General features: G+C 44.4%; 1 protein-coding gene across 3 annotated transcripts in view; it reads left to right on the top strand.

Moving 5' to 3' along the window:
- The window catches only part of HSF2BP (heat shock transcription factor 2 binding protein), a 79,429-nt gene that overhangs the window by 3,713 nt on the left and 55,079 nt on the right, over positions 1-20,637 (top strand). For 2 of the 3 annotated variants that reach the window (XM_020891529.2, XM_020891527.2), the window contains 3 exons: positions 11,418-11,521; positions 17,813-17,962; positions 20,044-20,176. In XM_020891529.2, coding sequence (XP_020747188.1) covers positions 11,418-11,521; positions 17,813-17,962; positions 20,044-20,176 — 387 coding nt within the window. The remainder of the gene's footprint in view (positions 1-11,417; positions 11,522-17,812; positions 17,963-20,043; positions 20,177-20,637) is intronic. The other variant, XM_020891530.2, reaches the window with a different exon arrangement.

The following is a 20,637-nucleotide window of genomic DNA, read 5'->3' as shown; positions in this document are numbered from 1 at the left end:
GCAGCCGTCCAGCTAATGGAGGAGCTCAGGCTCTTCTGCCCTCACCCCGTGGCCTCTCCGAGGGCAGTCTGCGCACTGGTAGCTTCAGTTGCCATGTTGATGCCAGTGGCTCCTAGGCTCCTCTAGCTTCCCCTCTTCTGCAGGGTTGGGGTCCTGTTTCTAACTCCTACTTGGCATTTGTTCTTACTTGTTTCACATTCACTTCAGATTCTAAGTGTTTGTCTTAGTGTGATCGGCCTGCAGCCCTCAGGAAGGACCTGTGTTCAGATGAGGTCAGGTTACTGGCTGGTTGCAGTGAGGGGGACCACTCACTGCAGCAGAGGAACTGTGAGCATCCTGCCACCAGAGGAAGAGACAAGTGTTGCTCTAGGATTTGGGATGGGGTGGCGTGTAGATGGCCTGCAGGCGAGGCTGTGTTCTCATGGGCTCCATGTGGAGTTGGGCTGTGTGTGAAGGGGTCCCCACTGGGTCTCACCACAGTGGCCCCAGGCCCTGTTTCCTTGGAAACTACAAAATATAGATAGAAGAACATGAGGTCTAGGAACCTTTAATTTGAAGCCCTGCGGCCAGCTGGCTGTTCAGGCTGGGCTCCCTGTCACAGCAACTGCGAGTGCATGTGTTTCTTCCTCCTCACCAGTATAAGTCCAAACAGCAGAAGTTCTGGTAGTCTGGGGTTTTACAGGATAAAACAAACCAGCCGCCACTGAAGGAGGGGTCATCATGACAGTTTCCTCTTGCAGTGTGTCCTTGGTAGAAATATTGTTTCCTGCTAACTTGGCAGCCAGCTTTCTGTGTCTGTTCTCCAAGCCCAGCAGATTGCAGGACAGATTTTCACTTTCTCAGAGTGAGCCAGAGTTACTTTCTCACATCTGACTCATGCTTTCCCTCCCCCACCTCCCGGACACTGGACTTTCCCAGCCTCCCCAGGGCACTGCCATCCAGACGGAGACCCAGGATCTTCCTTGTTGCCCGCCTCTCTTCTCACTCTTCACTCCCCTTCTACCCCCTACCCATCTCCCAGTGAGTCTTGGACCTTTTTCCTCAGGGATGCATCAAGAATTCCTCAGCTGCTTCCACTGTCACTGCCACCACCCATGGCCAGGCCCCTGTCATTTTGCTTGAATCCCTGCTTCCCGATAGCAGTCAGTCATTGCCACTCGCCAGTCCACTCTGAATACTGTAGCCTGATTGGTTTTTGACAGTTCAGTTCAATTTTGTCATTCCCCTGCTTACATCAATTATCAGTGGCTTCTCCTTGCTCTTTGGATAAAGACCAAAAAAATCAAACCCCGACCCAAGCTCCCTTCCACCTTAAACCACAGCTTGAAAGGCTTTGTGTTGTTGGACTTAACCCCCTACCCAGACTCACTTCGTATCTAACTGCCTAGCCATTATCTGTCTTCATGTTAGATGCTGTTATAATATCCTGTACTTTTCCTTCAGACAGTATGGTTTTAGCCCCCTCTTACAGTGTAAGTTGGTATATTCTCTGAGCCTGGCTGATTCCTTGAGGAATCGCATGAGCTGGAGCTCTGAGAACAGGTCCCTCAGAGCCTGTCCAGGGGTCGCAGGGCAACAGCAGGAGCTGTGTAGCATGCGTTTATCCCCCCTCTCCCTGGCCTGTGGTACAGGGGAGCTCCTGGCTTTGTGTGCCTCCCATCTTAACCAGAGACAAGGGCAATGTGAAGATAGGAGTGGGTGCTGGCAGGGAAGAAGGAGAGGGAAGCACACACCCAACTGTGGGGCAGGTTTCTTCAGAGAACAGGTATTGGTGCTTTGGATGGGCTCAGGCTGCACAGGCCAGCCAGGAAACAGGATGGCGTGATGGATGTCAGGTCTGCCTTTCACATAAGAACTTAGTTTCCTTTGGGAAATTGGGCAGGTAGGTGGGAGAGGCTGGAATAATCTTGCAAGGGTATTGCCTGAGAATCTTTAGGGAACAGATGAGCATCGAGGGCAGAGGCAAGATTAGAAGGAAAAGGGGAAGACTTTTTAGGCTAGGATGCAGCATGTATGAAAGTCACAAATGGGAGTGAGCAGGGTTGGGTATGGATTAAGCTCATTTTCCTGCTTGACAGGTGGAATAGATATTGGGGTATGTCAGAAAATGATGTCAGAAAATGTGAGCAGTTTATAGAAGACAAAATAATGATGGATTATTTTAAATTTGAAAGGAGAGGCAGTTGGAAATGAGCACATGGAAATGACATCTAAATAGTGATCAAAAGGACATTTTCAGGGGAATGATTTTGTATCTGAGTGTAGGACATGTTGAGGACTTGGTTGGCAGATGGAGAATTAATGTAGAATGCTTGTCAAGGAAGGTCTCAACTTTACGTGAGGGTGTGGACTCTGCCTTGTGACAGGATGTGAGGGGAAATGGTTGGTCTGAGAGAAACTGGGGGCCAGGCGCAGCAGGAGGAATCCGAGGATAGAGTCCTCTGCAAGCTGCTGCTCATGAACGTCTACGAGGGTGGCAGTGCTCAGCTCGCCTCAGGTGTCGGGTTTAAAGTGCCTTCCTCTTTGGCACGTGCTTGGCCTAGGCGTGGCTGGGACTGGGACGCCCTCCCTCAGGTGGAGGGGCCCTGGCCGGCAACGTGATAACTGCGGGGCTGCACAGCCCTCACCGCGGGTGTGGCTGCCGGCTGCAGAGTTGTGCTGCGGGTGGGGAGGGGTCAGCCCTTCAGATTCCCGCGTTGTTCAAGATCAGCTGTGTACTGTGGAAGTGAGCTTACCCCTTCTCTCCCATCCCTCCCGGGCTTATTCTTCCAGCAGTGAAGGAGTTACTACCACATCAGTGTGTGTCAACAATTTGTTTTAAACTGGGAGAGTCCTGCCTTTTTTTTATTTAAATAAAAGTTTATGTAGTATGTGGTGGTTCAACCTGTAAAATAAATGGAGGTTGTATTTTATGCATAATTATTTGAAAAATTCAGTTTTGTAACACTTATTTTTCAAAATCAGTGGATACAATGAAGGTGTTTTGATGAAAACAAAAGTGTACTATTAGAGATTTTGGAAGACAGTTGTAGTACCATCCCCAATGTCCTATTTCTGTTTTCATGCTACTATTTTTTTTTTTTATCACACTGTGCAGTTTGTGGGATTGTGGTTCCTGGTGAATAAAAGCTCAGAGTCCTTGCTACTGGACTGCCAGGAAATTCTCTCCAGTTTCACTTTTAATTTTGGTTGTTAAGTAGCAAGAAAAAGACAAATCCCAGAGATGAGTTGCAAATGAGAAGCTTTTAAACAGCTCACCTTGCAACGTCAGGATGGTTTTCAATAAACTGATCTTGAAGCTTGAAATCAGTGGGGTCAGATATTATGTTTCTCAGTTAAGTCGCAAAGTCTAATTTCTTGTCTTTGGTAGTTGACTGGTGTTCATTTTGGAAAGGCCACTCAGCCTGTTTAAACTTTCATTGTCTTATAGAAAATACTCTCCAAATGCATTATGTTGCATTTGAGATGCTAAATGATACACTCTGAGGACAGCTTGCCACCTTAGTGGTAGTTTGTCAGAGGCATCTGAATTATTTAATTTTACATGTTGACACCAGACATAAACTGCAGTCTCACTGCTGACATTTTAAAATCTGCAGCATTAGTTTTAACTTTAAAAACTTCCTTGTTTGAATAAGTATGTTTAAATGTCAGCACTGTGAACCAACTTGATTTGTACATTGACTCTCAGCAGTGAATACAAAGTAGTGCAGCCATGATTTACTGGAGTTACTTGATAGTTTTTTTAGCAGTGGAAAAAATTACTTTGTATCATTTAAAATCAGTGCAGCGGCACCTTGCCTCTGTGAGCACGGTGCAGTAGCCCTTGCTGTGATGGTGGCGGAGTTGTATAATCTATGCTGTCTGTGTCTGTGTCACGAATAGCCACCAGCCATCTGTGCCAGACGGACCCAGCGCCGTTTATCGGAAAGACAGTTTTTCCTTCTGTGCTAGTGTCTTTTGTCATAGTGGCTATTTATGTATGGATCTGAGTCTCAGTTCTTTATTAGTTTTATGATTTATTGTAAAATTAGTTTTAGGTATCAGTCTTTATTAGTTTTTGTATTGATTTTCTACGTGGTGATTTTTTACTCTAGCTCCCTGATGAAACTCTCTTGTTACATGTTTCTGGAACATACTGATCACAGTTATTTCAGAGTTTGAGTGTGATAAATCTCTCTGGATCACCTGTTGATCTGCTTGTATTATCTATTTTTCCTCTTGGTGGTCGTGGTAATTTTTTAAATTATCATAATTGATTAATAGATTTTAAAAAAATGGAGTGTGTCGAAGCTCTGGAAAGTGATATTTTTCTCCAGCAAGGATCTTCCCCCCCCGGCTTCTCTCAGGATGGAGTCCGAGTAGATCACTGTAACCTATTCAGGTTGAGCTGCTTCATGGCTCATTTCGGTCTTGGTTTGAGCTGGCCTGTTTCTAGTTCTTTCTCTGGGTTTTGGTTCTTCTGGGGGATCTAACTGAGAGCTTGAGGCGTTTCTCAGAGTCCTTCTGTCCAGGAGGCCCTGACCTTCAGTTCTGATCTCTCCAGTGCCATAAGACTGCTGATAGCTCTGCATGGCCTCCTGGGCTCTCTCCACGCCCCCTCCCTCCCGACGCCTTCCTCTGTAGCCGCTCTACCCTTACATGCTGCTGGGTGCCTGTGGGGTCTCAGCTGTCTCATAACTCTGTGCTCGATTCCCTCTGCCTGGCGAGATGCTCTTCCTGGCCTTGCTGCTTCTGAGTGTGCAGGTGCCTGGGGAAGAGCCGCCGCCGGAAGGCTGGGCCTCCCCTCTCCTCTGGAGAGTCCTGGCTCTCAAGGCCTGTGTGGTGTGCTGACTCAGATACTCTGAAACAGCTTTTTGTGGTTTGTTCAGGTTCTGCTTCCTACTTGTTCTTGGAGGAAGATTGATCTGTTTCAGTCACTGTGCTAGCTGGAAATGGAAGTTCTTCCATGTATGTTGTTATGATTTTTAAATTGTTACAAATACATCGGGATGTCATACAGAAAATACAGGAGACATTCTAAAGATACATGACAATTAAATGCAATACCTGAAGCTGGATCTGATGGTATACCTTGAAGGAAAAAAATACTATAAAGGGCAATCTTAGGTCAAATGACAAAATTCTAAATGTCCGTGGTAGATTAGATAAATGTACGAATTTGTCTGAAGTTGGCAACTGTTTATACTGGGTATCTAAGACAGTGTCCCTATTCTTAGAAAATATTCCCTGAAGTATTCAGAAGTAAAGAATCGTGCTGATGTAACTTACCCTAAACTGGCCGAAAAATATGGTGTGTATGTGCTTGTGTGTTGTTCAAATGATGAGCAAATGTGGTGAAATGTTAACTGTAGGTAAGTCTGTGTAATGGGTACCTGGATATTGTTTGTATTATTTTATTTTATTTTATTTTTTTGTTTGTATTATTTTAATACAATTAATTTAAGTTTGAAATTATTTCCAAATAAAACATTGAAAAAATATAAAATGGAAATACTAATTAAATATTTACAGAACTATAAGCATCCCTGAGGTACTTGGGTTCTTAGCAGTGGGGTTTGGAAAGCACTGCACTCCATGACTTCTAAAGCATTTGTGGAGTTATTTTGAGATTAATTTCCCAGGAGTTTGATATGAATGAGAAGGGGGACCTCTGTTTCTGCTCAGAGAAGAATTATTCTGGTCCAAAGAAATATGAACTAGAGAGAGAATCATTAGAATGTAGGATAATCATTAAAGAGTGAGTGCCAAGAAGAGAAGTCTTTTTAAAGGCATGATGATTTATCACTATTTTCTATTTTGGCTGTGCTGGGTCTTCATTGTGGCACGTGGGCTTCTCCAGTTGCAGTGCTCTGGCTTCTCTCGTTGTGTCCTGGGGGCTCCAGAGCAAGGCTCAGTAGTTGCCCCACAGCATGTGGGATCCTCATTTCCTGACCTGAGATCAAACCCAAGTCTGTTGCATTGGACGGCAGACTCTTAACCACTGGACCACTAGGGAAATCACCCCAAAAAGAGATTTAATTTGACCAGAAATTTATTATTAGCTTCCCTGATGGCTCAGATGGTAAAGAATCTGCCTGCAATGTGGGAGTCCCAGGTTCAATCCCTGGGTTGGGAAGATCCTCTGGAGAAGGGAATGGCAACATACTCCAGTATTCTTGCCTGGAGAATCCCATAGACAGAGGAACCTGGTGAGCTACAGTCCACGGGCTCGTAAAGCGTTGGACACTACTGAGTGACTAACACTTTCCTATATTGTGGTCCAGATGAAGTATTATCAGAATGTATCAAGTCCAAGTCCTTGCAGGAAACAGAAGACATAAACAGAGTATCGTGAGGACAAACCAAGGTGGCCAGATTTGGGGCACCAGCAGTTGGAAAGCAAAGGCCCAGGACCTAGAGGAGTGGGGGCGCTGTGGCCTGCCAGAGAGCGAGCAGGCTGGCAGAACGGTGGGTGCTTGGCATGGCCAGAACCTCAGCTGCTTGAACCTGGCAGGGGCCATGTGGTGGGGAAGCAGATGTCCCGACCTGCCTCCTGTTCTATTTCCTGGGGGAGGCCTACTTTCCAAATTCAACAGGAATCCATAAGCAAGGGAGGCTGGCTGCTATGGACGTTAACTTCAAGCCTCTTACCTGTTGGGCCATAGCAGGTTGGAGAGATCTGAAGGGCACGTGGGGACTGTCCAGAATACACGGGATGGGAAAGGAGAAAATTGACTGTTGGGGGCTTATGGGCTGAGGAACAGACAGCTAGCCAAGGTGGAAGCAGTAGAGACTTGTTGTTCAGTTGCTCAGTTGTGTCTGACTGTGCAACCTCATGGATGGCAGCATGCTAGGCTCCCTTGTCCTCCACTATCTCCCAGAGCTTGCTCAGATTCTTGTCCATTGAGTTGGTGATGCCATCCAACCATCTCATCCTCTGTTGCCCCCCTTCTCCTCCTGCCCTCAGTCTTTCCCAGCATCAGGGTCTTTTCCAATGAGTCAGCTCTTCTCATCAGGTGGCCAAAGTATTGGAACCTCTGCATCAGTCCTTCCAATGAATATTCAGGGTTGATTTCCTTTAGGGTTGACTGGTGTGATCTTCTTACAGTCCAAGGGACTCTCAAGAGTCTTTTCTAGCACCACAATTTGAAAGCATTAATTCTTCAGTGATGAGCCTTATTTATGGTCCAACTGTCACATCTGTACATTACTACTGGAGAAACCATAGCTTTGACTATACAGACCTTTGCTGGCAAAATGATGTCTCTGCTTTTTAATATGCTGTCTAGGTTTGTCATAGCTTTTCTTCCAAGGAGCAAGCATCTTTTAATTTCATGGCTGCAATTACTGTCTGCAGTGATTTTGGAGCCCAAGAAAATAAAATCTGTCACTGTTTCCGCTTTCCCCCCATCTATTTGCCATGAAGTGGTGGGACTGGATCCGTGGTCTTAGTTTTTTTGAATGTTGAGTTTTAAGCTGGCCTTTTTTTACTCTCTTCTTTCACCTTCATCAGGAGGCTCTTTAGTTCTTCTCTGCTTTCAGATCACTCGTGACTACCCAGTTATTAACATACTTTATGCTAATAAATGAAAAGCAAAAGTCCCTAACTTTTTGCTTAGGCAAACACTTTATCAGAATTCATTTGAGTTCAACAAGATTGATCCTAGCTTTTTTGTGATAGAATTAAGTTGATATTCAATCAGGTAGGTATTCATTGTATGCTGGGTATTTGTTAAGCTCTGCTAGGTGACCTGGGGATATACACAGGATAAAGTCAGATCCCGTTCCTTGGTAATTCACAAGTAGACTAAGGAGCTTCTGAGTGGAGATGCGAAAAGATAGTGCCAAGTACAGTGGCGGCACCAGCCCAGGAGAGATTTGTATTAGTCACGTGTTCTTCTTCTTAGGAAACAGTGCTCCAGTGGCCTTTATGTTAGAAAAAGCAGCAGATTTTTGGCAGCACAGGAAGAAAAAAATGCTGCTTCCATATTCTTGTTCCAGCTCTCCTCCCCTACTCCTTTTGGTTTGTTTGAAAAATTGGATAGCCAATTAAAATGTTGTGGCTAGAAATGCATTTAAACTCTTTAACTGAGGGTTTTTTTTTTAATGAAACATAGAATATTCTCATTTTTTCACTTTTTCAACTTAAATATTTTGACAGGCTGATTAGGTTAAAATGAAGTGTTTAGAATAAGTCCTAGTCCAGTGTGACTGGTATCCTTATTAAAAGAGGAAAACTGGACACCGAAGCTGGCATACACGGAGGGAAGGTGTTGTGAGGAGATGAGGAGGCCAGGCAAGGGGGAGGTGGGTGGGATTCCGCTGCCACAACCCAGGGACGCCTGGGCCACCAGTAGGTGGGAGAAGCAGGGAAGGATCCTTTCTCCACAGGTTTCAGAGCAAGTATGTCTCTGCTGACACCTCGATTCTGAGCTGCAGCCTCCAGAACAACGTGAGGATGGATTTCTGGTCTAAGCAACCCAGTCTGTGGGCTTTGTTAGGGTAGGTCTAGGGAACTAATACATCATCCAGATCTTGGCTCATGGTAAGGATGGACTCTTACTATGAGACGAGATGGTGTCTGACTCTGCCACCCCATGGTCTGTAGCCTCTCTGTATCCTTCCTGTGAATAAGCTGATAGTCAGTCTCATGTTATTAAAGCTATCAAAGAAGAACTCTGAGTCTCGGAGATAAATCAATGCTGAAATGGCCTGTGAGACCGTTCCTGTGTGCCCATCGTCTTGGCCGCCCTTTAACTCAGTCAGGGGCTGATGGATTCTTCTTCCTTCATTTTGAATGCTGAAGCTCAGCAATTGAACCCCAATCTAAGCTGGGTGGCAGCCTCTTTCGTGCTCTAGACTGAGACTGGGTAAGATAATGTCTTGACCATTATGTACTGTTGTTTCATCTCTAAGTCCTGTCCAACTCTTTGTGACCCAATGGACTATAGCCTGCCAGGCTCCTCTGTCCATGGGGTTTCCCAGGCAAGAATGCTGGAGTGGGTTGCCATTTCCTTCTCCAGTGGATCGTCCCGACTCAGGGTTTGAACCCTTGTCTCCTGCATTGGCAGGCAAATTCTTTACCACTGAGCCACCAGGGAAGACCATATAATGCACTGTATGTATTAGTGTATTTCTCTGTCTGATTTTTTTTAAAAAAAGCTGTAGAGAATGAGACATAACATAGCCGAGCTTTTTCTCTATTCAAGGATTAGCAGAAGACTATATAAAGAAATGAAGTTCGTTTTCGTGACAGATATTTATAAAGTGCCACCAGGTGCCATGTCCTAGGCATGTCGCACATGTTCTAAGTATGTGGGATTACCAGCACACAGGAGGATGCACTTTAGGATGCATGCTTTAGGGGCCAAGCTGCACAAGCGAGTTTTGTCAGGAGGTGGCGGCAGTGCTCCAGTCTGGCCACCAGGTGGCGGCCGCCTCCTGAGAGCTGGGAGTGGGTGGGTGGCAGCCCTGACACAGCTTTTGAATACTGTGGGGTCGAGTGGGACGGTTTAACCGCATCCTTTTGTTGTGTTAACGTACAGTAAAGTCATTAGCAGTTTGTAGAGTGAGAGATTATGACATTATTATAGAGTCTTCTGAGTGGTCTTAATTCCTCCATAGTTTTACACGTAAGACTTGTAGGAGTGTGATTTCCTATCTTCTTTACCATGTTTGAGGAATATACAGTTTAGTAATAGAAGAAAACATTAAAAGTTAACTGCAAAGAAAAAGTTTTATGCCATTAATAATTTTATCTTAGTCTTTTTTTTCATTTTTTTGTCTGCGACCATTTGCAGTTCACATTTCATTCATAATTATCTATGTTTTCGTTTAACATTGTTAAAAAATGCAGATATGTAGTTTTCAAAGCATAGCACTTGATCAGTATAGTTGGTTTAAGGACTAGTGGGACAAAATAAAGATTTCCAGTGCAAGTCATATTGTGCATGATATATCCTAAAAGGGCAGAACAGAGAACTGTGAAGGAGAAGAAGGGGTCCCATGCTGTTTCACCCGTCTAAGAAACTTATTTTAAGAGAAACTTTGCCAGCCGCTTCACAATCATTAACTGAATATCTAGCTTTAGGTTTTAATCTCCTGCTCTGGCAAAGGATCTCCGGAAAATGTGATGAAAGTGCCAGTTGCTCAGTCGTGTCTGACTCTGTGACCCCATGACTCTGTGACTGGAAATGGCAACCCACTCCAGTATTCTTACTTGGAGAATTCCATGGACAGAGGAGCCTGGAGGGCTACAGTCCCTGGGGTCGCAAAGAGTCAGACATAACAGCGATTTCCACTCCCAGGGAATTCTGATGTGCTGTAATTTCTGAGAATCAATGTCCCAAAGTGTTCCTACTTCAGTGAAGTTACACCAGTAGCTCTGAGCACACGTCCACTCAGGTTTTGGTGTATGTTAGCTTTGAAACGTGATATCTTAGTCTTTGGGATCAAGGCACTTAAAGCTTTTTTGTTTTTTAAATGGTTAATGCTTTAATAATAGACTGTGTTTTCATAGGCAACCAATTAGCAGACTAATGAGCCATTTAAATTTCTTTACTTAAAACCAGTATTCAAGAAAGGTTTACCCCAAATGCAGCCTCGTACTGATGACCGCGACTCTGTGCAGATGTCAGTGAGCATGCCATCAGCATGCTGTGCTGTGTGTCAGTGAAGCGAGACCCCTCGACCCTGAGCCCCGGGCCCTGGCAAACAGAGATCAATGATTGTTCACTGGAGGCACTTAAAACTTTGAGTTACCTTTTTTCTTGGCGTTCTAAATGTCAGAATTTCTGTAGCATACTAGTTTTTATTTAAACTTGATTATATGGTTGATTTCAGATTCATGAACACGGATGTCTTTTGGGAATTTTGTTGACCATGTGACTCATTATCTGGGCGAGTACGGTGGTGAGGAAGCGTGCCCTCCTCCCCGCCTCTCACTGTGGCCTTTTCTGTTCTCCTCTCTGGCTGTTGCCTCACTGCTCCATTGACAACGGCGGCAGCTGTTGTCGTGGAGCCAGTCTGCCAGCGGGTGAGACGAGTGTGTGAATCAGCCTGGCTGGCACCATCTCCTTGCTGAACTGCCTTCTGCTTTTTATGGAGCACATATGAGTGTGTGCCACGAGACAGTCGGGCTGCCCAGCCCTGCCCGCACTCCTTTAAACAACACACTTTCCTAAAACCTTGAGTGCAAGTCTGGCAGTGAAATGAAGTCTTAAAAACGTAAAGCAGAAACCAAGGTGCTTTCTGCTATGGGCAAAAAGGTGACAAAAACTTAAAAAGCAGGACGTTAAAATGTTAGTTATCCCAGCACTGGTTATGTGAGTAATCCTACCTAAGCAATCAGGTTTTCCTAAGAGAAAATTAAGTAAAATGCATGGTCAGAAGAGATCAGTGACTTGAAATACTGAGTATTCTTGTGTCTCTTGTAGACCTGGAGAGGAAGGAGCAGGAGTTAGAGCAACTGAGGATGGACTGTGAGCACTTCAGAGCCCGCCTGGAGTCCATGCAAGTGGACAGCGTGAGGGAGAAGAAGGTACGATGCTCACCAGGCCACGGGAAGCACCCGCACCATGCTTGTGGCCACAGTCTAGCAATTACGCCTCAAGACACTGTATTTTTAAATGTATTTATTCTGAATGGGTTGGAAAACAGTTGATCATTTGGATTTGACAACCATGTAACATGGAGGCTGTCTACTTGGTGCCTTTCGATAGGCACTTGCTGTTAATTCCTGTGTTAAAAGACCAATCCAAGTCATTAAAATTCATAATATAATAATCCGGAAACAATCATGCATGTAATGACTTGTAATCAGAGTTAGATATATAAATAGAAATATCTGTAATTAGGAGGTCACTTCTGATAGTTTGGAAATAACCAGTTGCATTTCATTTTAATATTTGGGGAGACTAAGAATATTTCTTAAAAACTATACATTTTCTTTTCATGGAGAAAGTTATTTCCTCTTCTATAAAGCTAGAGCTGTTTGGCCACTTCTGCTGAGATTTGGCGCTTGATTGTACTTTTATTTTTGAACAGTACAGTGGAAACTGGTGATGGCATCGAGAACGTGCTGTTACCTGTGTTACCTGTGTGCTGGGAGGTGTCACGACTGTCCGTGCGGGTTTCTGCAGCACAGCTGGGTCAGCAGGTGCTGGGAGCCTGGAGAGATGTTGGGAGCCGGGCTGGGTCCCACCGCCTGTGTGCTCTGCTCCGCCTCACACTCCTCCTTGTGTGGACGAGTTCTAAGTGTCTGTGGCTAAAGTGGAGGGTTCCCCAAGCTGGTGGGTTTTGTATAGACTTCATTTTTTCCCCACAGTCCTTAATTGTTTATTTATCAAGAATAACTGTTCCTTAGCCCAGATATTCATAATTTCATAGTTCAGGAATACAGGTAAGTGACAAACTTGCGTGGAACTCAACCCAGAGACATTCCTTGCATTCCAGAATCACATTGCACTCTGAAAGATAGCAGCCTTCCTCGTTGCTGCAAAGTCTTTTATGGAATATCTGTAGAAATTTCTGCACATGCCTTCTTTTGTGGTTCAGCCAAAGCAAGCTTACAGAAAGCTGCAACTCCCGGGTTACAGCAAGTGCTCCAACAATGTGGGGTTGCAGACGCTTGGCCATAGGACTGTGCATCTAAAGTTTCATCAAAGAACTGGAAGCCCTGGTAGTTTTTCTCCTTGACTGCTCAATAATGATGTCCTTGCAGACTGGTAGACTTTAATATCAAATAACTAGGGAAGATCAGGGAAAGAGTTTCAGTCTCAAAACTGTTAGGTTATGTGTCACTTATCGAAAGCTGACATTGTAGCTCAGTCACACTCGATTTAGATCATGATAGACTAAGATGGATGCATGATTAATTTGTCTGGACCTAAAAGTTTCATTGTCTAAAAGCAGTTGACCTGCAGGATTTGGATAAATGTGTACAATGCAATCTACTGGTTCAGTACTCCTTAAAATGCCAGGACATCTTTGCTAAGGCTGAAGCTTAAATTGGGCAGAATCTTAAATTTCTTATTTCTTAAATTGATAAACATAGGAAAAAATACATGTTTTGCTGGCATTTTAGATGTTATGCTAAAAATAAGCCACCCTGGGAAAGTGCCAGAATAAAGGACAAATGGTTGCAGTCAAGTAGTGTCAGGTCACAGCATGGTTCTGCCCAGACACTTTGACCTTAGTTAAAATGTGGGCATATTTTAGGTTAAACTATTTCCAGTTAAGTTTCCTGTTTAATAGTCCCTCCTGTTTAACAAGGGTGGGAGGCCCTGCAAGTGTGCTGTGATAGGGCTTGTCTCTTCCTGCTGTAGGGAGCTGGCCGCTGCCTTTTCTGCCCAGGGCTGAGCAGATCGTGCAGCTAGACTCTGCAGGCTTATTTTAGAGTTGAGGAACCAGGAAAGAATGCAGGACAGGATCCTGAATTAGAGCATTGCTGGTAAGACTTCAGTCTGAGGGAAAGTCATGGGGAGAATGCAGACGTCACTCAAACCAGCATGTAAGGAAAGACCAGAAGTCAGAGTGTGGACTCAGAATTCTAAAGATGTGTGCTGACCCCCAGAGCTTAGTCCCAGGGACCAGCAAAGTTTGGCTTATACGCCCTGTTGAGGTGTTGCCGCAGTGGGGTCAGTGGAGGAGCCTGGATGGGCCTTGATGTGATCTCGGAGGCGGGCTGGGAGAGTTCTGGCAGTGGCAGCCTTTGAACTTGGGAGAAGAAAGAGCCAGTGAATTGTTGGGGGATATCTCTCTGAATGACTTGGAAGGCTTGTGCTGTTGTTATAAAGCCAGCTGTGGCTTCCCACATGTCTCTGCTGGCTGAGATTTTAGTACCTGACTGTGCTTCCCCGAGTGTGTGTGGACTGGTCACAGACAATGGACAGAGTCCCCGTGTTCCTTCCAAGGAGCTGCGTGTTTGTGGCTTACTTATGGCTTCATTTTCGGTGTGTTTTCTTAGGGTGGCATCTTTCATAGTAAACCAACTTAAGTTCAGACTGCTAGTTTTGGTTTATTGTTGCTGTTCAGTAGCTCAGTCGTGTCTGACTCTTTGTGACCCATGGACTGTAGCATGCCAGGCTTTCCTGTCCGTCACCAACTCTCAGAGCTTGCTCAAACTCATGGGCATCGAGTCAGTGATGCCATCCAACCATCCCATCCTCTGTTGTCCCCTTCTCCAGCCTGCAATCTTTCCCAGCATCAGGTTCTTTTCCAGTGAGTCAGTACTTTGCATCAGGTGACCAAAGTATTAGAGTTTCAGCCTTAGCATTGGTCCTTCCAATGAATATTCAGGGCTGACTTCCTTTAGGATTGACTGATAGATCTCCTTGCAGTCCAAGGGACTCTCAGGAGTCTTCTCCAGCACCACAGTTCGAAGGCATCAATTCTTCAATGCTCAGCCTTTTATTGTCCAACTCTCACACCCAAACATGACTGCTGGAAAAACCATAGCTTTGACTATATGGATCTTTGTAGGCAAAGTAATATCCCTGCTTTGTAATACGCTGTCTAGGCCTGTCATGGCTTTTCTTCTAAGGAGCAAGTGTCTTTCATGGCTGCAGTCATGAAATATAGTTTTGGTTATCTATATTTAGTTTTTAACCTGTTAGGAAAGAGTCACTACTTTTCTGGTAACAAATGGGAAGTTGTTGCAAACATTGTATATTATTTCAGGAAAATTTTTAAAGAAAAATTAACTGATAATATAGTTCAGTTACAATCAGAAATTAACCTCACAAATATCACAGTTTAAATATTCTCCCATTTAAGGACATTTGGGTTATTTCCTTTTTTTTTTTTTTTTTTTGATATTGTGAATAAAGATATTATGAACATCTGTATGTAGGTTTTTGTGTGAATGTATGTTTCCATTTCTCTGGGCTAAATGCCCAAGAGTGCAATTACTGGGTTGCATGGTAGGTGCATGTTCAATTTTGTAGGAAATTACCCAGTTGTTTTTCAGAGTGGTCATACCGTTTCATATCATCACCAGCAGTGCTGAGTGATTCACTTCCTCCACATCCTGATTAGCATTTGGTGTTCTCACTGTTTTTTATTCTAGCTGTTCTGATAGATGTGTTGTAATTTTTAATTTGCATTTCCCTGTTGGCTTATAATGCTGAACATCATTTCATGTGCTTATTTGTTGTCTATATATTCTCTCCTATACAGTATCTGTTTATGTCTTTTGCCCATTTTCTAGTTGGACTTTTTTTAACTGTTAAATTTGAAGAGTTCTTGATATATACTAAGATCCTCTATGACCCACCTCCTAGAATAGTGGAAATAAAAACAGAAATAAACAAATGGGACCTAATTAAACTTAAAGCTTTTGCATGGCAAAGGAAACTATAAACAAGATGAAAAGACAACCCTCAGAATGGAAGAAAATAATAGCAAGTGAAACAACTGACAAGATTAATCTCTAAAATATATAAGCAGCTCATGGAGCTCAATACCAGAAAAATAAACAACCCAATCAAAAATTGGGCAGAAGAGCTAAAAAGATTTATCCAGAGAAGATATCCAGATGGCTAATAAGCACATGAAAAGATGTGTTTTCATCTCAACATTGTTCATTATTAGAGAAATGCACATTAAAACTACAATGAGATATCACCTCACACTGATCAGAATGGCCATCATCAAAAAATCTACAAACAATAAATGCTGGAGAGAGGGTATGGAGAAAAGGGAACCCTCTTGGATTTTTGGTGGGAATGTAAACTGATACAGCCATTATGGAGAGCAGTATGTAGATTCCTTAAAAAAATAGGAATAAAACTACCATATGAGCCAACAATTCCACTACTGGGCATATACCCTGAGGAAATCACAATTGAAAAAAGCACATGTACCCCAGTGTTCATTGCAGCACTATTTATAGTAGTTAGGACATGGAAGTGATCTAGATGTTTATCGATAGATGAATGGATACAGAAATCATGGTACATATATACAATGGAATATTACTCAACTATAAAAAAGAACACATTTGAGTCAGCCCTAAAGAGGTGGAGGAACGTAGAGCCTATTATACAGAGAGAAGTAATTCAGAAAGAGAAAGACAAATATTGTATATTAACACATATATATGGAATCTAGAAAGGTGATACTGATGAGCCTATTTTCAGGGCAGCAGTGGAGTTCCAGACATAGAGAACAGACTTTTGGACACAGTTGGGGAAGGAGAGAGTGGGACAAATGGAGAGAGTAGCGTGGAAACATATACATCACTGCTTGTAAAGTAGATAGCCAGTGGGAATTTGCTGTGTGACGCAGGGAGCTCAGCTCGGTGCTCTGTGACAACCTAGAGGGGTGGGGTCGTGTGGGGGGTGGGAAAGAGGTTCAGGAGGAAGGGGCATATGTGTCCCTATGGCTGATTCATGCTGATGTCTGGCAGAAACCAACACAGTGTTGTAAAGCAACTATCCTTCCATTAAAAATTAATTAATTAAAAGGTAAAGTGTTCTTGATACAGTCTAGATGGAAGGTGAGTGTTATTGTGAATGGGATTATTTTCTTTTAGTTCTGGATATCCTTGTACAGTTTGTACAGCCCTGTGTCAGGGCATATCTGCCTGCAACCGCCAGATGTGACCACAGAAGACAGTTCTGATGGTCATTCCCAACAGTTCTTGTTGATCTTACAGAAGAGCCAAGATAACCAGACTAATCACAGTGCATCCTGCTTCAGTTGTGAGAAAAGCTGGAATTCTGAAGGAAAGGCTGTGAATCAGTGTTTGCCTATGTCACCACAGCTTGAATGCCTGAAATGCACATTTAGGAACCAGGCTTCTGTTCTGATGAAGGCAGATATTAAAGACCTAGAGTTAATAAATCACATAAAGCAGTTTTAGCAAGTGTCCTAGGCTCAGGGAACATTTTTCTCAAGTAAATATGACTGTGTGGTAGCTCAGATGGTAGGGAATCCTCTTGCAGTGTGGGAGACCTGGATACGATCCCTGGGTTGGGGAGATCCCCTGGAAGAGGGCATGGCAACCCACTCTAGCATTCTTGCCTGGAGAATCCTAGGACAGAGGAGCCTGGCGGGCTACAGTCCATGGGGTCTCAAAAGAGTTGGACACAACTGAGTGACTAACACTTCTTGAGTCAGGAAACCTCAGGAAACATGGAAGAGTGACACCAGCATTGATGGTTGGGGAGGGTGGGAATGCCCACATCAGCCATGATTCTCCTGAAGGTGAACCTTTAGGAATGCTTGTGTGGACAGAGGCAACGTCAGGGAGACGGCTGCCTTGGTAAGAACCCTGGCTGACTGTTCCTTTGGGGGCTGTGGGAGACTGAGAATTCTGGGCTCCATCTTCCTGTGACTCTGGGCTTAGCTTGCTGGGTCAAGGGCACGCCCAGGAGGCCCTTCCACCTCACTCGTCTCCTCCTTCTGCTCCCATCTTTCCTGCCTGGTCTTGACTGTGTCACCTGGAGTTTTTACATTAGAAATACTTCTCTATGAGAGAACTTTTGTGTTGGCTTGTTACTTTCTTCAGGTGTCCTGTCCTGGGTATAGCCACTGTATGCTGAGATGCCGCGTTTCCCATCTGACTTAGATGAAGTTGAATTCATGTCTTTGGCAGTATTTACAAACTCCAATTCAGGGGCATGTTCTTAGAGTGTTCTTTTTGCCCCTGCCCTTAAAAAAATACGGGTTGTGCCTCACCCTGGGCTAGTTTTCATTGGCCAGCTGTTTACTATATCCCGTGTTCGTTTCATTTCTTTAAGAATGTCTTCAAGAGGGGGAACGCAGTAGAGGCGCTCTGAGGCCACATGCTGTCCGTTTCTCTGATCTCACCCTGTTTTGGTTTCAGGAGAAGCTGGCTCTTCGACAGCAGCTGAACGAGGCCAAGCAGCAGCTGCTGCAGCAGGCCGAGTACTGCACGGAGATGGGTGCCGCGGCCTGCACCATCCTGTGGGGCGTCTCCAGCAGCGAGGAGGTGGTCAAGGCCATCCTGGGAGGGGTGAGCGCACCGCGGGGCGGCTGGGCACGGGAGTTGCGCTGCTGTCACGCAGAAAGCGCCGTGCCTCTGTTGGGGCGCCCACAGACTAGACCCGCTCGTTTTGCGCGCCAGGTAGTTGTGGAATCACAGCTGTGCAGGGTCCGCGGTAACCTGGACCCGGGGTGTCAGATAAAGGGAGTGAGCGCCCTTCTGCCCCAGAGTCTGCATCCAGAGTCTGCATGGTGTGGTGGAGGGAGCTCTACTTCAGGATTGTTACTTAACATCTATGTACATGTCGCAGACTGTAAAGTGCTTTTACATACCTTATTTCCAGGGGTAATACAATAGTTCATTGCCTGAATGTTGTATTTTGTTGTTGTTTAGTTGCTGAGTCATGTCCAACTCTTTTGCAGTACCTTGGACTGTAGCCCACCAGGCTCCCTTGTCCATGGGATTTCCCAGGCAAGAATACTGGCGTGGGTTGTCATTTCCTTCCCCAGGGGATCTTCCTGACCCAGGGATCGAACCTGCGTCTCTTGCATTGGCAGGCAGATTCTTTACCATTGCACCACCAGGGAAGCCCATGTGTTATTTATCATATATGTTTATATAAAATAGATGTTAATAGCATATGCACACACATGTCAAGGAGCTTCACAGAGGAAGAGAGCTTTGAAGTGAACCTTGATTCACTGGCACAGCAGCAGTAACAGGAAGTGAGGAGGGTGGCTCGGGAGGAGAGAACGGTACTCAGGCCTGGAGTGAGACGCAGGGACAGTGTGTCTCCTGACACAGGGTAGGGGTTAGTGTGTTGATGGAGCAGTCTGGGACAGATTCCTTAAGGCCTCTGGGACAGGATTCCTTAAGGCTTTTTGAATGAAAAAGTGACAAGAGAATTTGGGCAGCTTAACCTGACAGTGAATGAGGATGGAGGGAGGGTGAGGCTGTGGATGTGGAGACTGGCCAGGAAAACAACATCGGAGCCGCCCCTCCCCGCTCCCCACCCAAGTGATAGAATGGGGAATGGGAAGTGAGAGAGCTGTGTGGTTGAAGGCAGGACTGGTGACAGGATGGCCTCCTCAACCAAGAGGATGATAGCCCAGGAAGACTGTGCTCTGACTCTGGGGGATCATGTGGTCCTGAATGGAAATAAATACCCAGGGTGGATGGTTGGTGGGAGGGCCAGTATAGTACTTACTCATCACTTGTAGAGATAGAAACGGTGGAGGGACTAAGTATATTTTAAAGTTTATTGAGCTTTCTTTAGGTATAACTTATGTATCATAAAATTCATTTATTGTAAGTGTACAACTTAGTGTTCTTCAGCTAATTTTTGGAGGTGTGTAATATCTCCACAATCCAGTAAGGATATTTATATGACCTCGTGTAGTTCCCTTGTGCCATTGTACAGGCTCTTGTTTTCAGACTGTTTCTTAGAACTCTGCCTCCTCCTCCTCCTTCCCCCAAGGAAGTGCTTTCAAGGCTCTGTGAACTTGGAAACTTTTTGCTGAGGAATGAAGACTTAAATGGGCTTCCATGCAGGAGACCCGGATTTGATCGCTGGGTCAGGAAGATCCCCTGGAAAGGGAAGGGCAACCCATTTCAGTCTTCTGACATGGGAAATTCCATGGACAGAAGAGCCTGGTGGGCTACAGTCCATGGGGTCACAAAGACTCTTAAATACCAGATGAGCCTGTTTGCTGTCTTTTATGTGTTGAGGTTTCATTTAAGATTTTATTTGAAAAATAATTTCTGCCAAAGGTTTGAAAACCTCTGGTTTCATGACTAGAATAGATAACCTATTTTTCTGGTATATTTCTAGTATATTTTTGGGTGAATTTGTCCAAGTACTTCCATCATTGTATAATTTCGAACTGTTTCCCATATGTATTTTTATTTTACTATGTCAGTCTTCAAGGTAATTTTTCTACATGCCCCAAACTTTTTTTTTCTTGATCTTTTCAATAGGAAGTTTTAATGAGGGAACAGATTTTTACTTCTGTAATTAAAACTGGAGTCTTTCTTCTGTGTCCTACCCTTTAAAAGTGTTTTCCTGCTGGTAGCCATGAAAGGTTGTGACATTCTCATTTCTAAACTTTCAGGATAAAGCTTTGAAGTTTTTCAACATCACTGGTCAAACAATGGAGAGTTTTGTGAAATCACTGGATGGGGATGTTAAGGAGCTGGATTCTGATGAAAATCAATTTGTTTTTGCTTTGGCCGGAATCGTAACAAGTGAGTAATTCCCTGTGAACATAGTGACTTTCCGGAATGTATTCCAGAGCTGTGATCACAGGCAGGGTGTGTGTGCATGAATCTCTGGTTCAGATAGGCTCCTGCCCTGGAGACGCTGACTCAGTAGATGGGGTAGGGACCAGGTGTGTGTTGTGGAGCATCACCCGGGTGATTCTAAAGAAGTAAGCATCAGTGAGTATGAGCAGCTCACCTTAGGAAACAGGATGGCGCTGCATGTTCTGTTCAGTTCTGTATGTTAACGGAAGTCAAAACTGTATGTTTAGCTCCTTGTTGTTTGACATCGTTGTCATTTACTTACATCTTCCTAAAGTAAAAGCCTTAAGCAGAGCTTCAGTTAGGCTCTTGCTCTTGTTGTGCTGTTGTAATTAAAGAATTCCAAAAAATCTAAATTGTCTCTTTAGTGAATTTTCCCCAAAGATTATAGTTATGATTAGATAGAA

This window comes from Odocoileus virginianus, chromosome 4 (genome assembly GCF_023699985.2).
Source record: "Odocoileus virginianus isolate 20LAN1187 ecotype Illinois chromosome 4, Ovbor_1.2, whole genome shotgun sequence".
Lineage (NCBI taxonomy): Eukaryota > Metazoa > Chordata > Mammalia > Artiodactyla > Cervidae > Odocoileus > Odocoileus virginianus.
The sequence above is the reverse complement of the archived record's forward strand: the minus strand, read 5'-3'. Positions and strand labels throughout refer to the sequence as shown.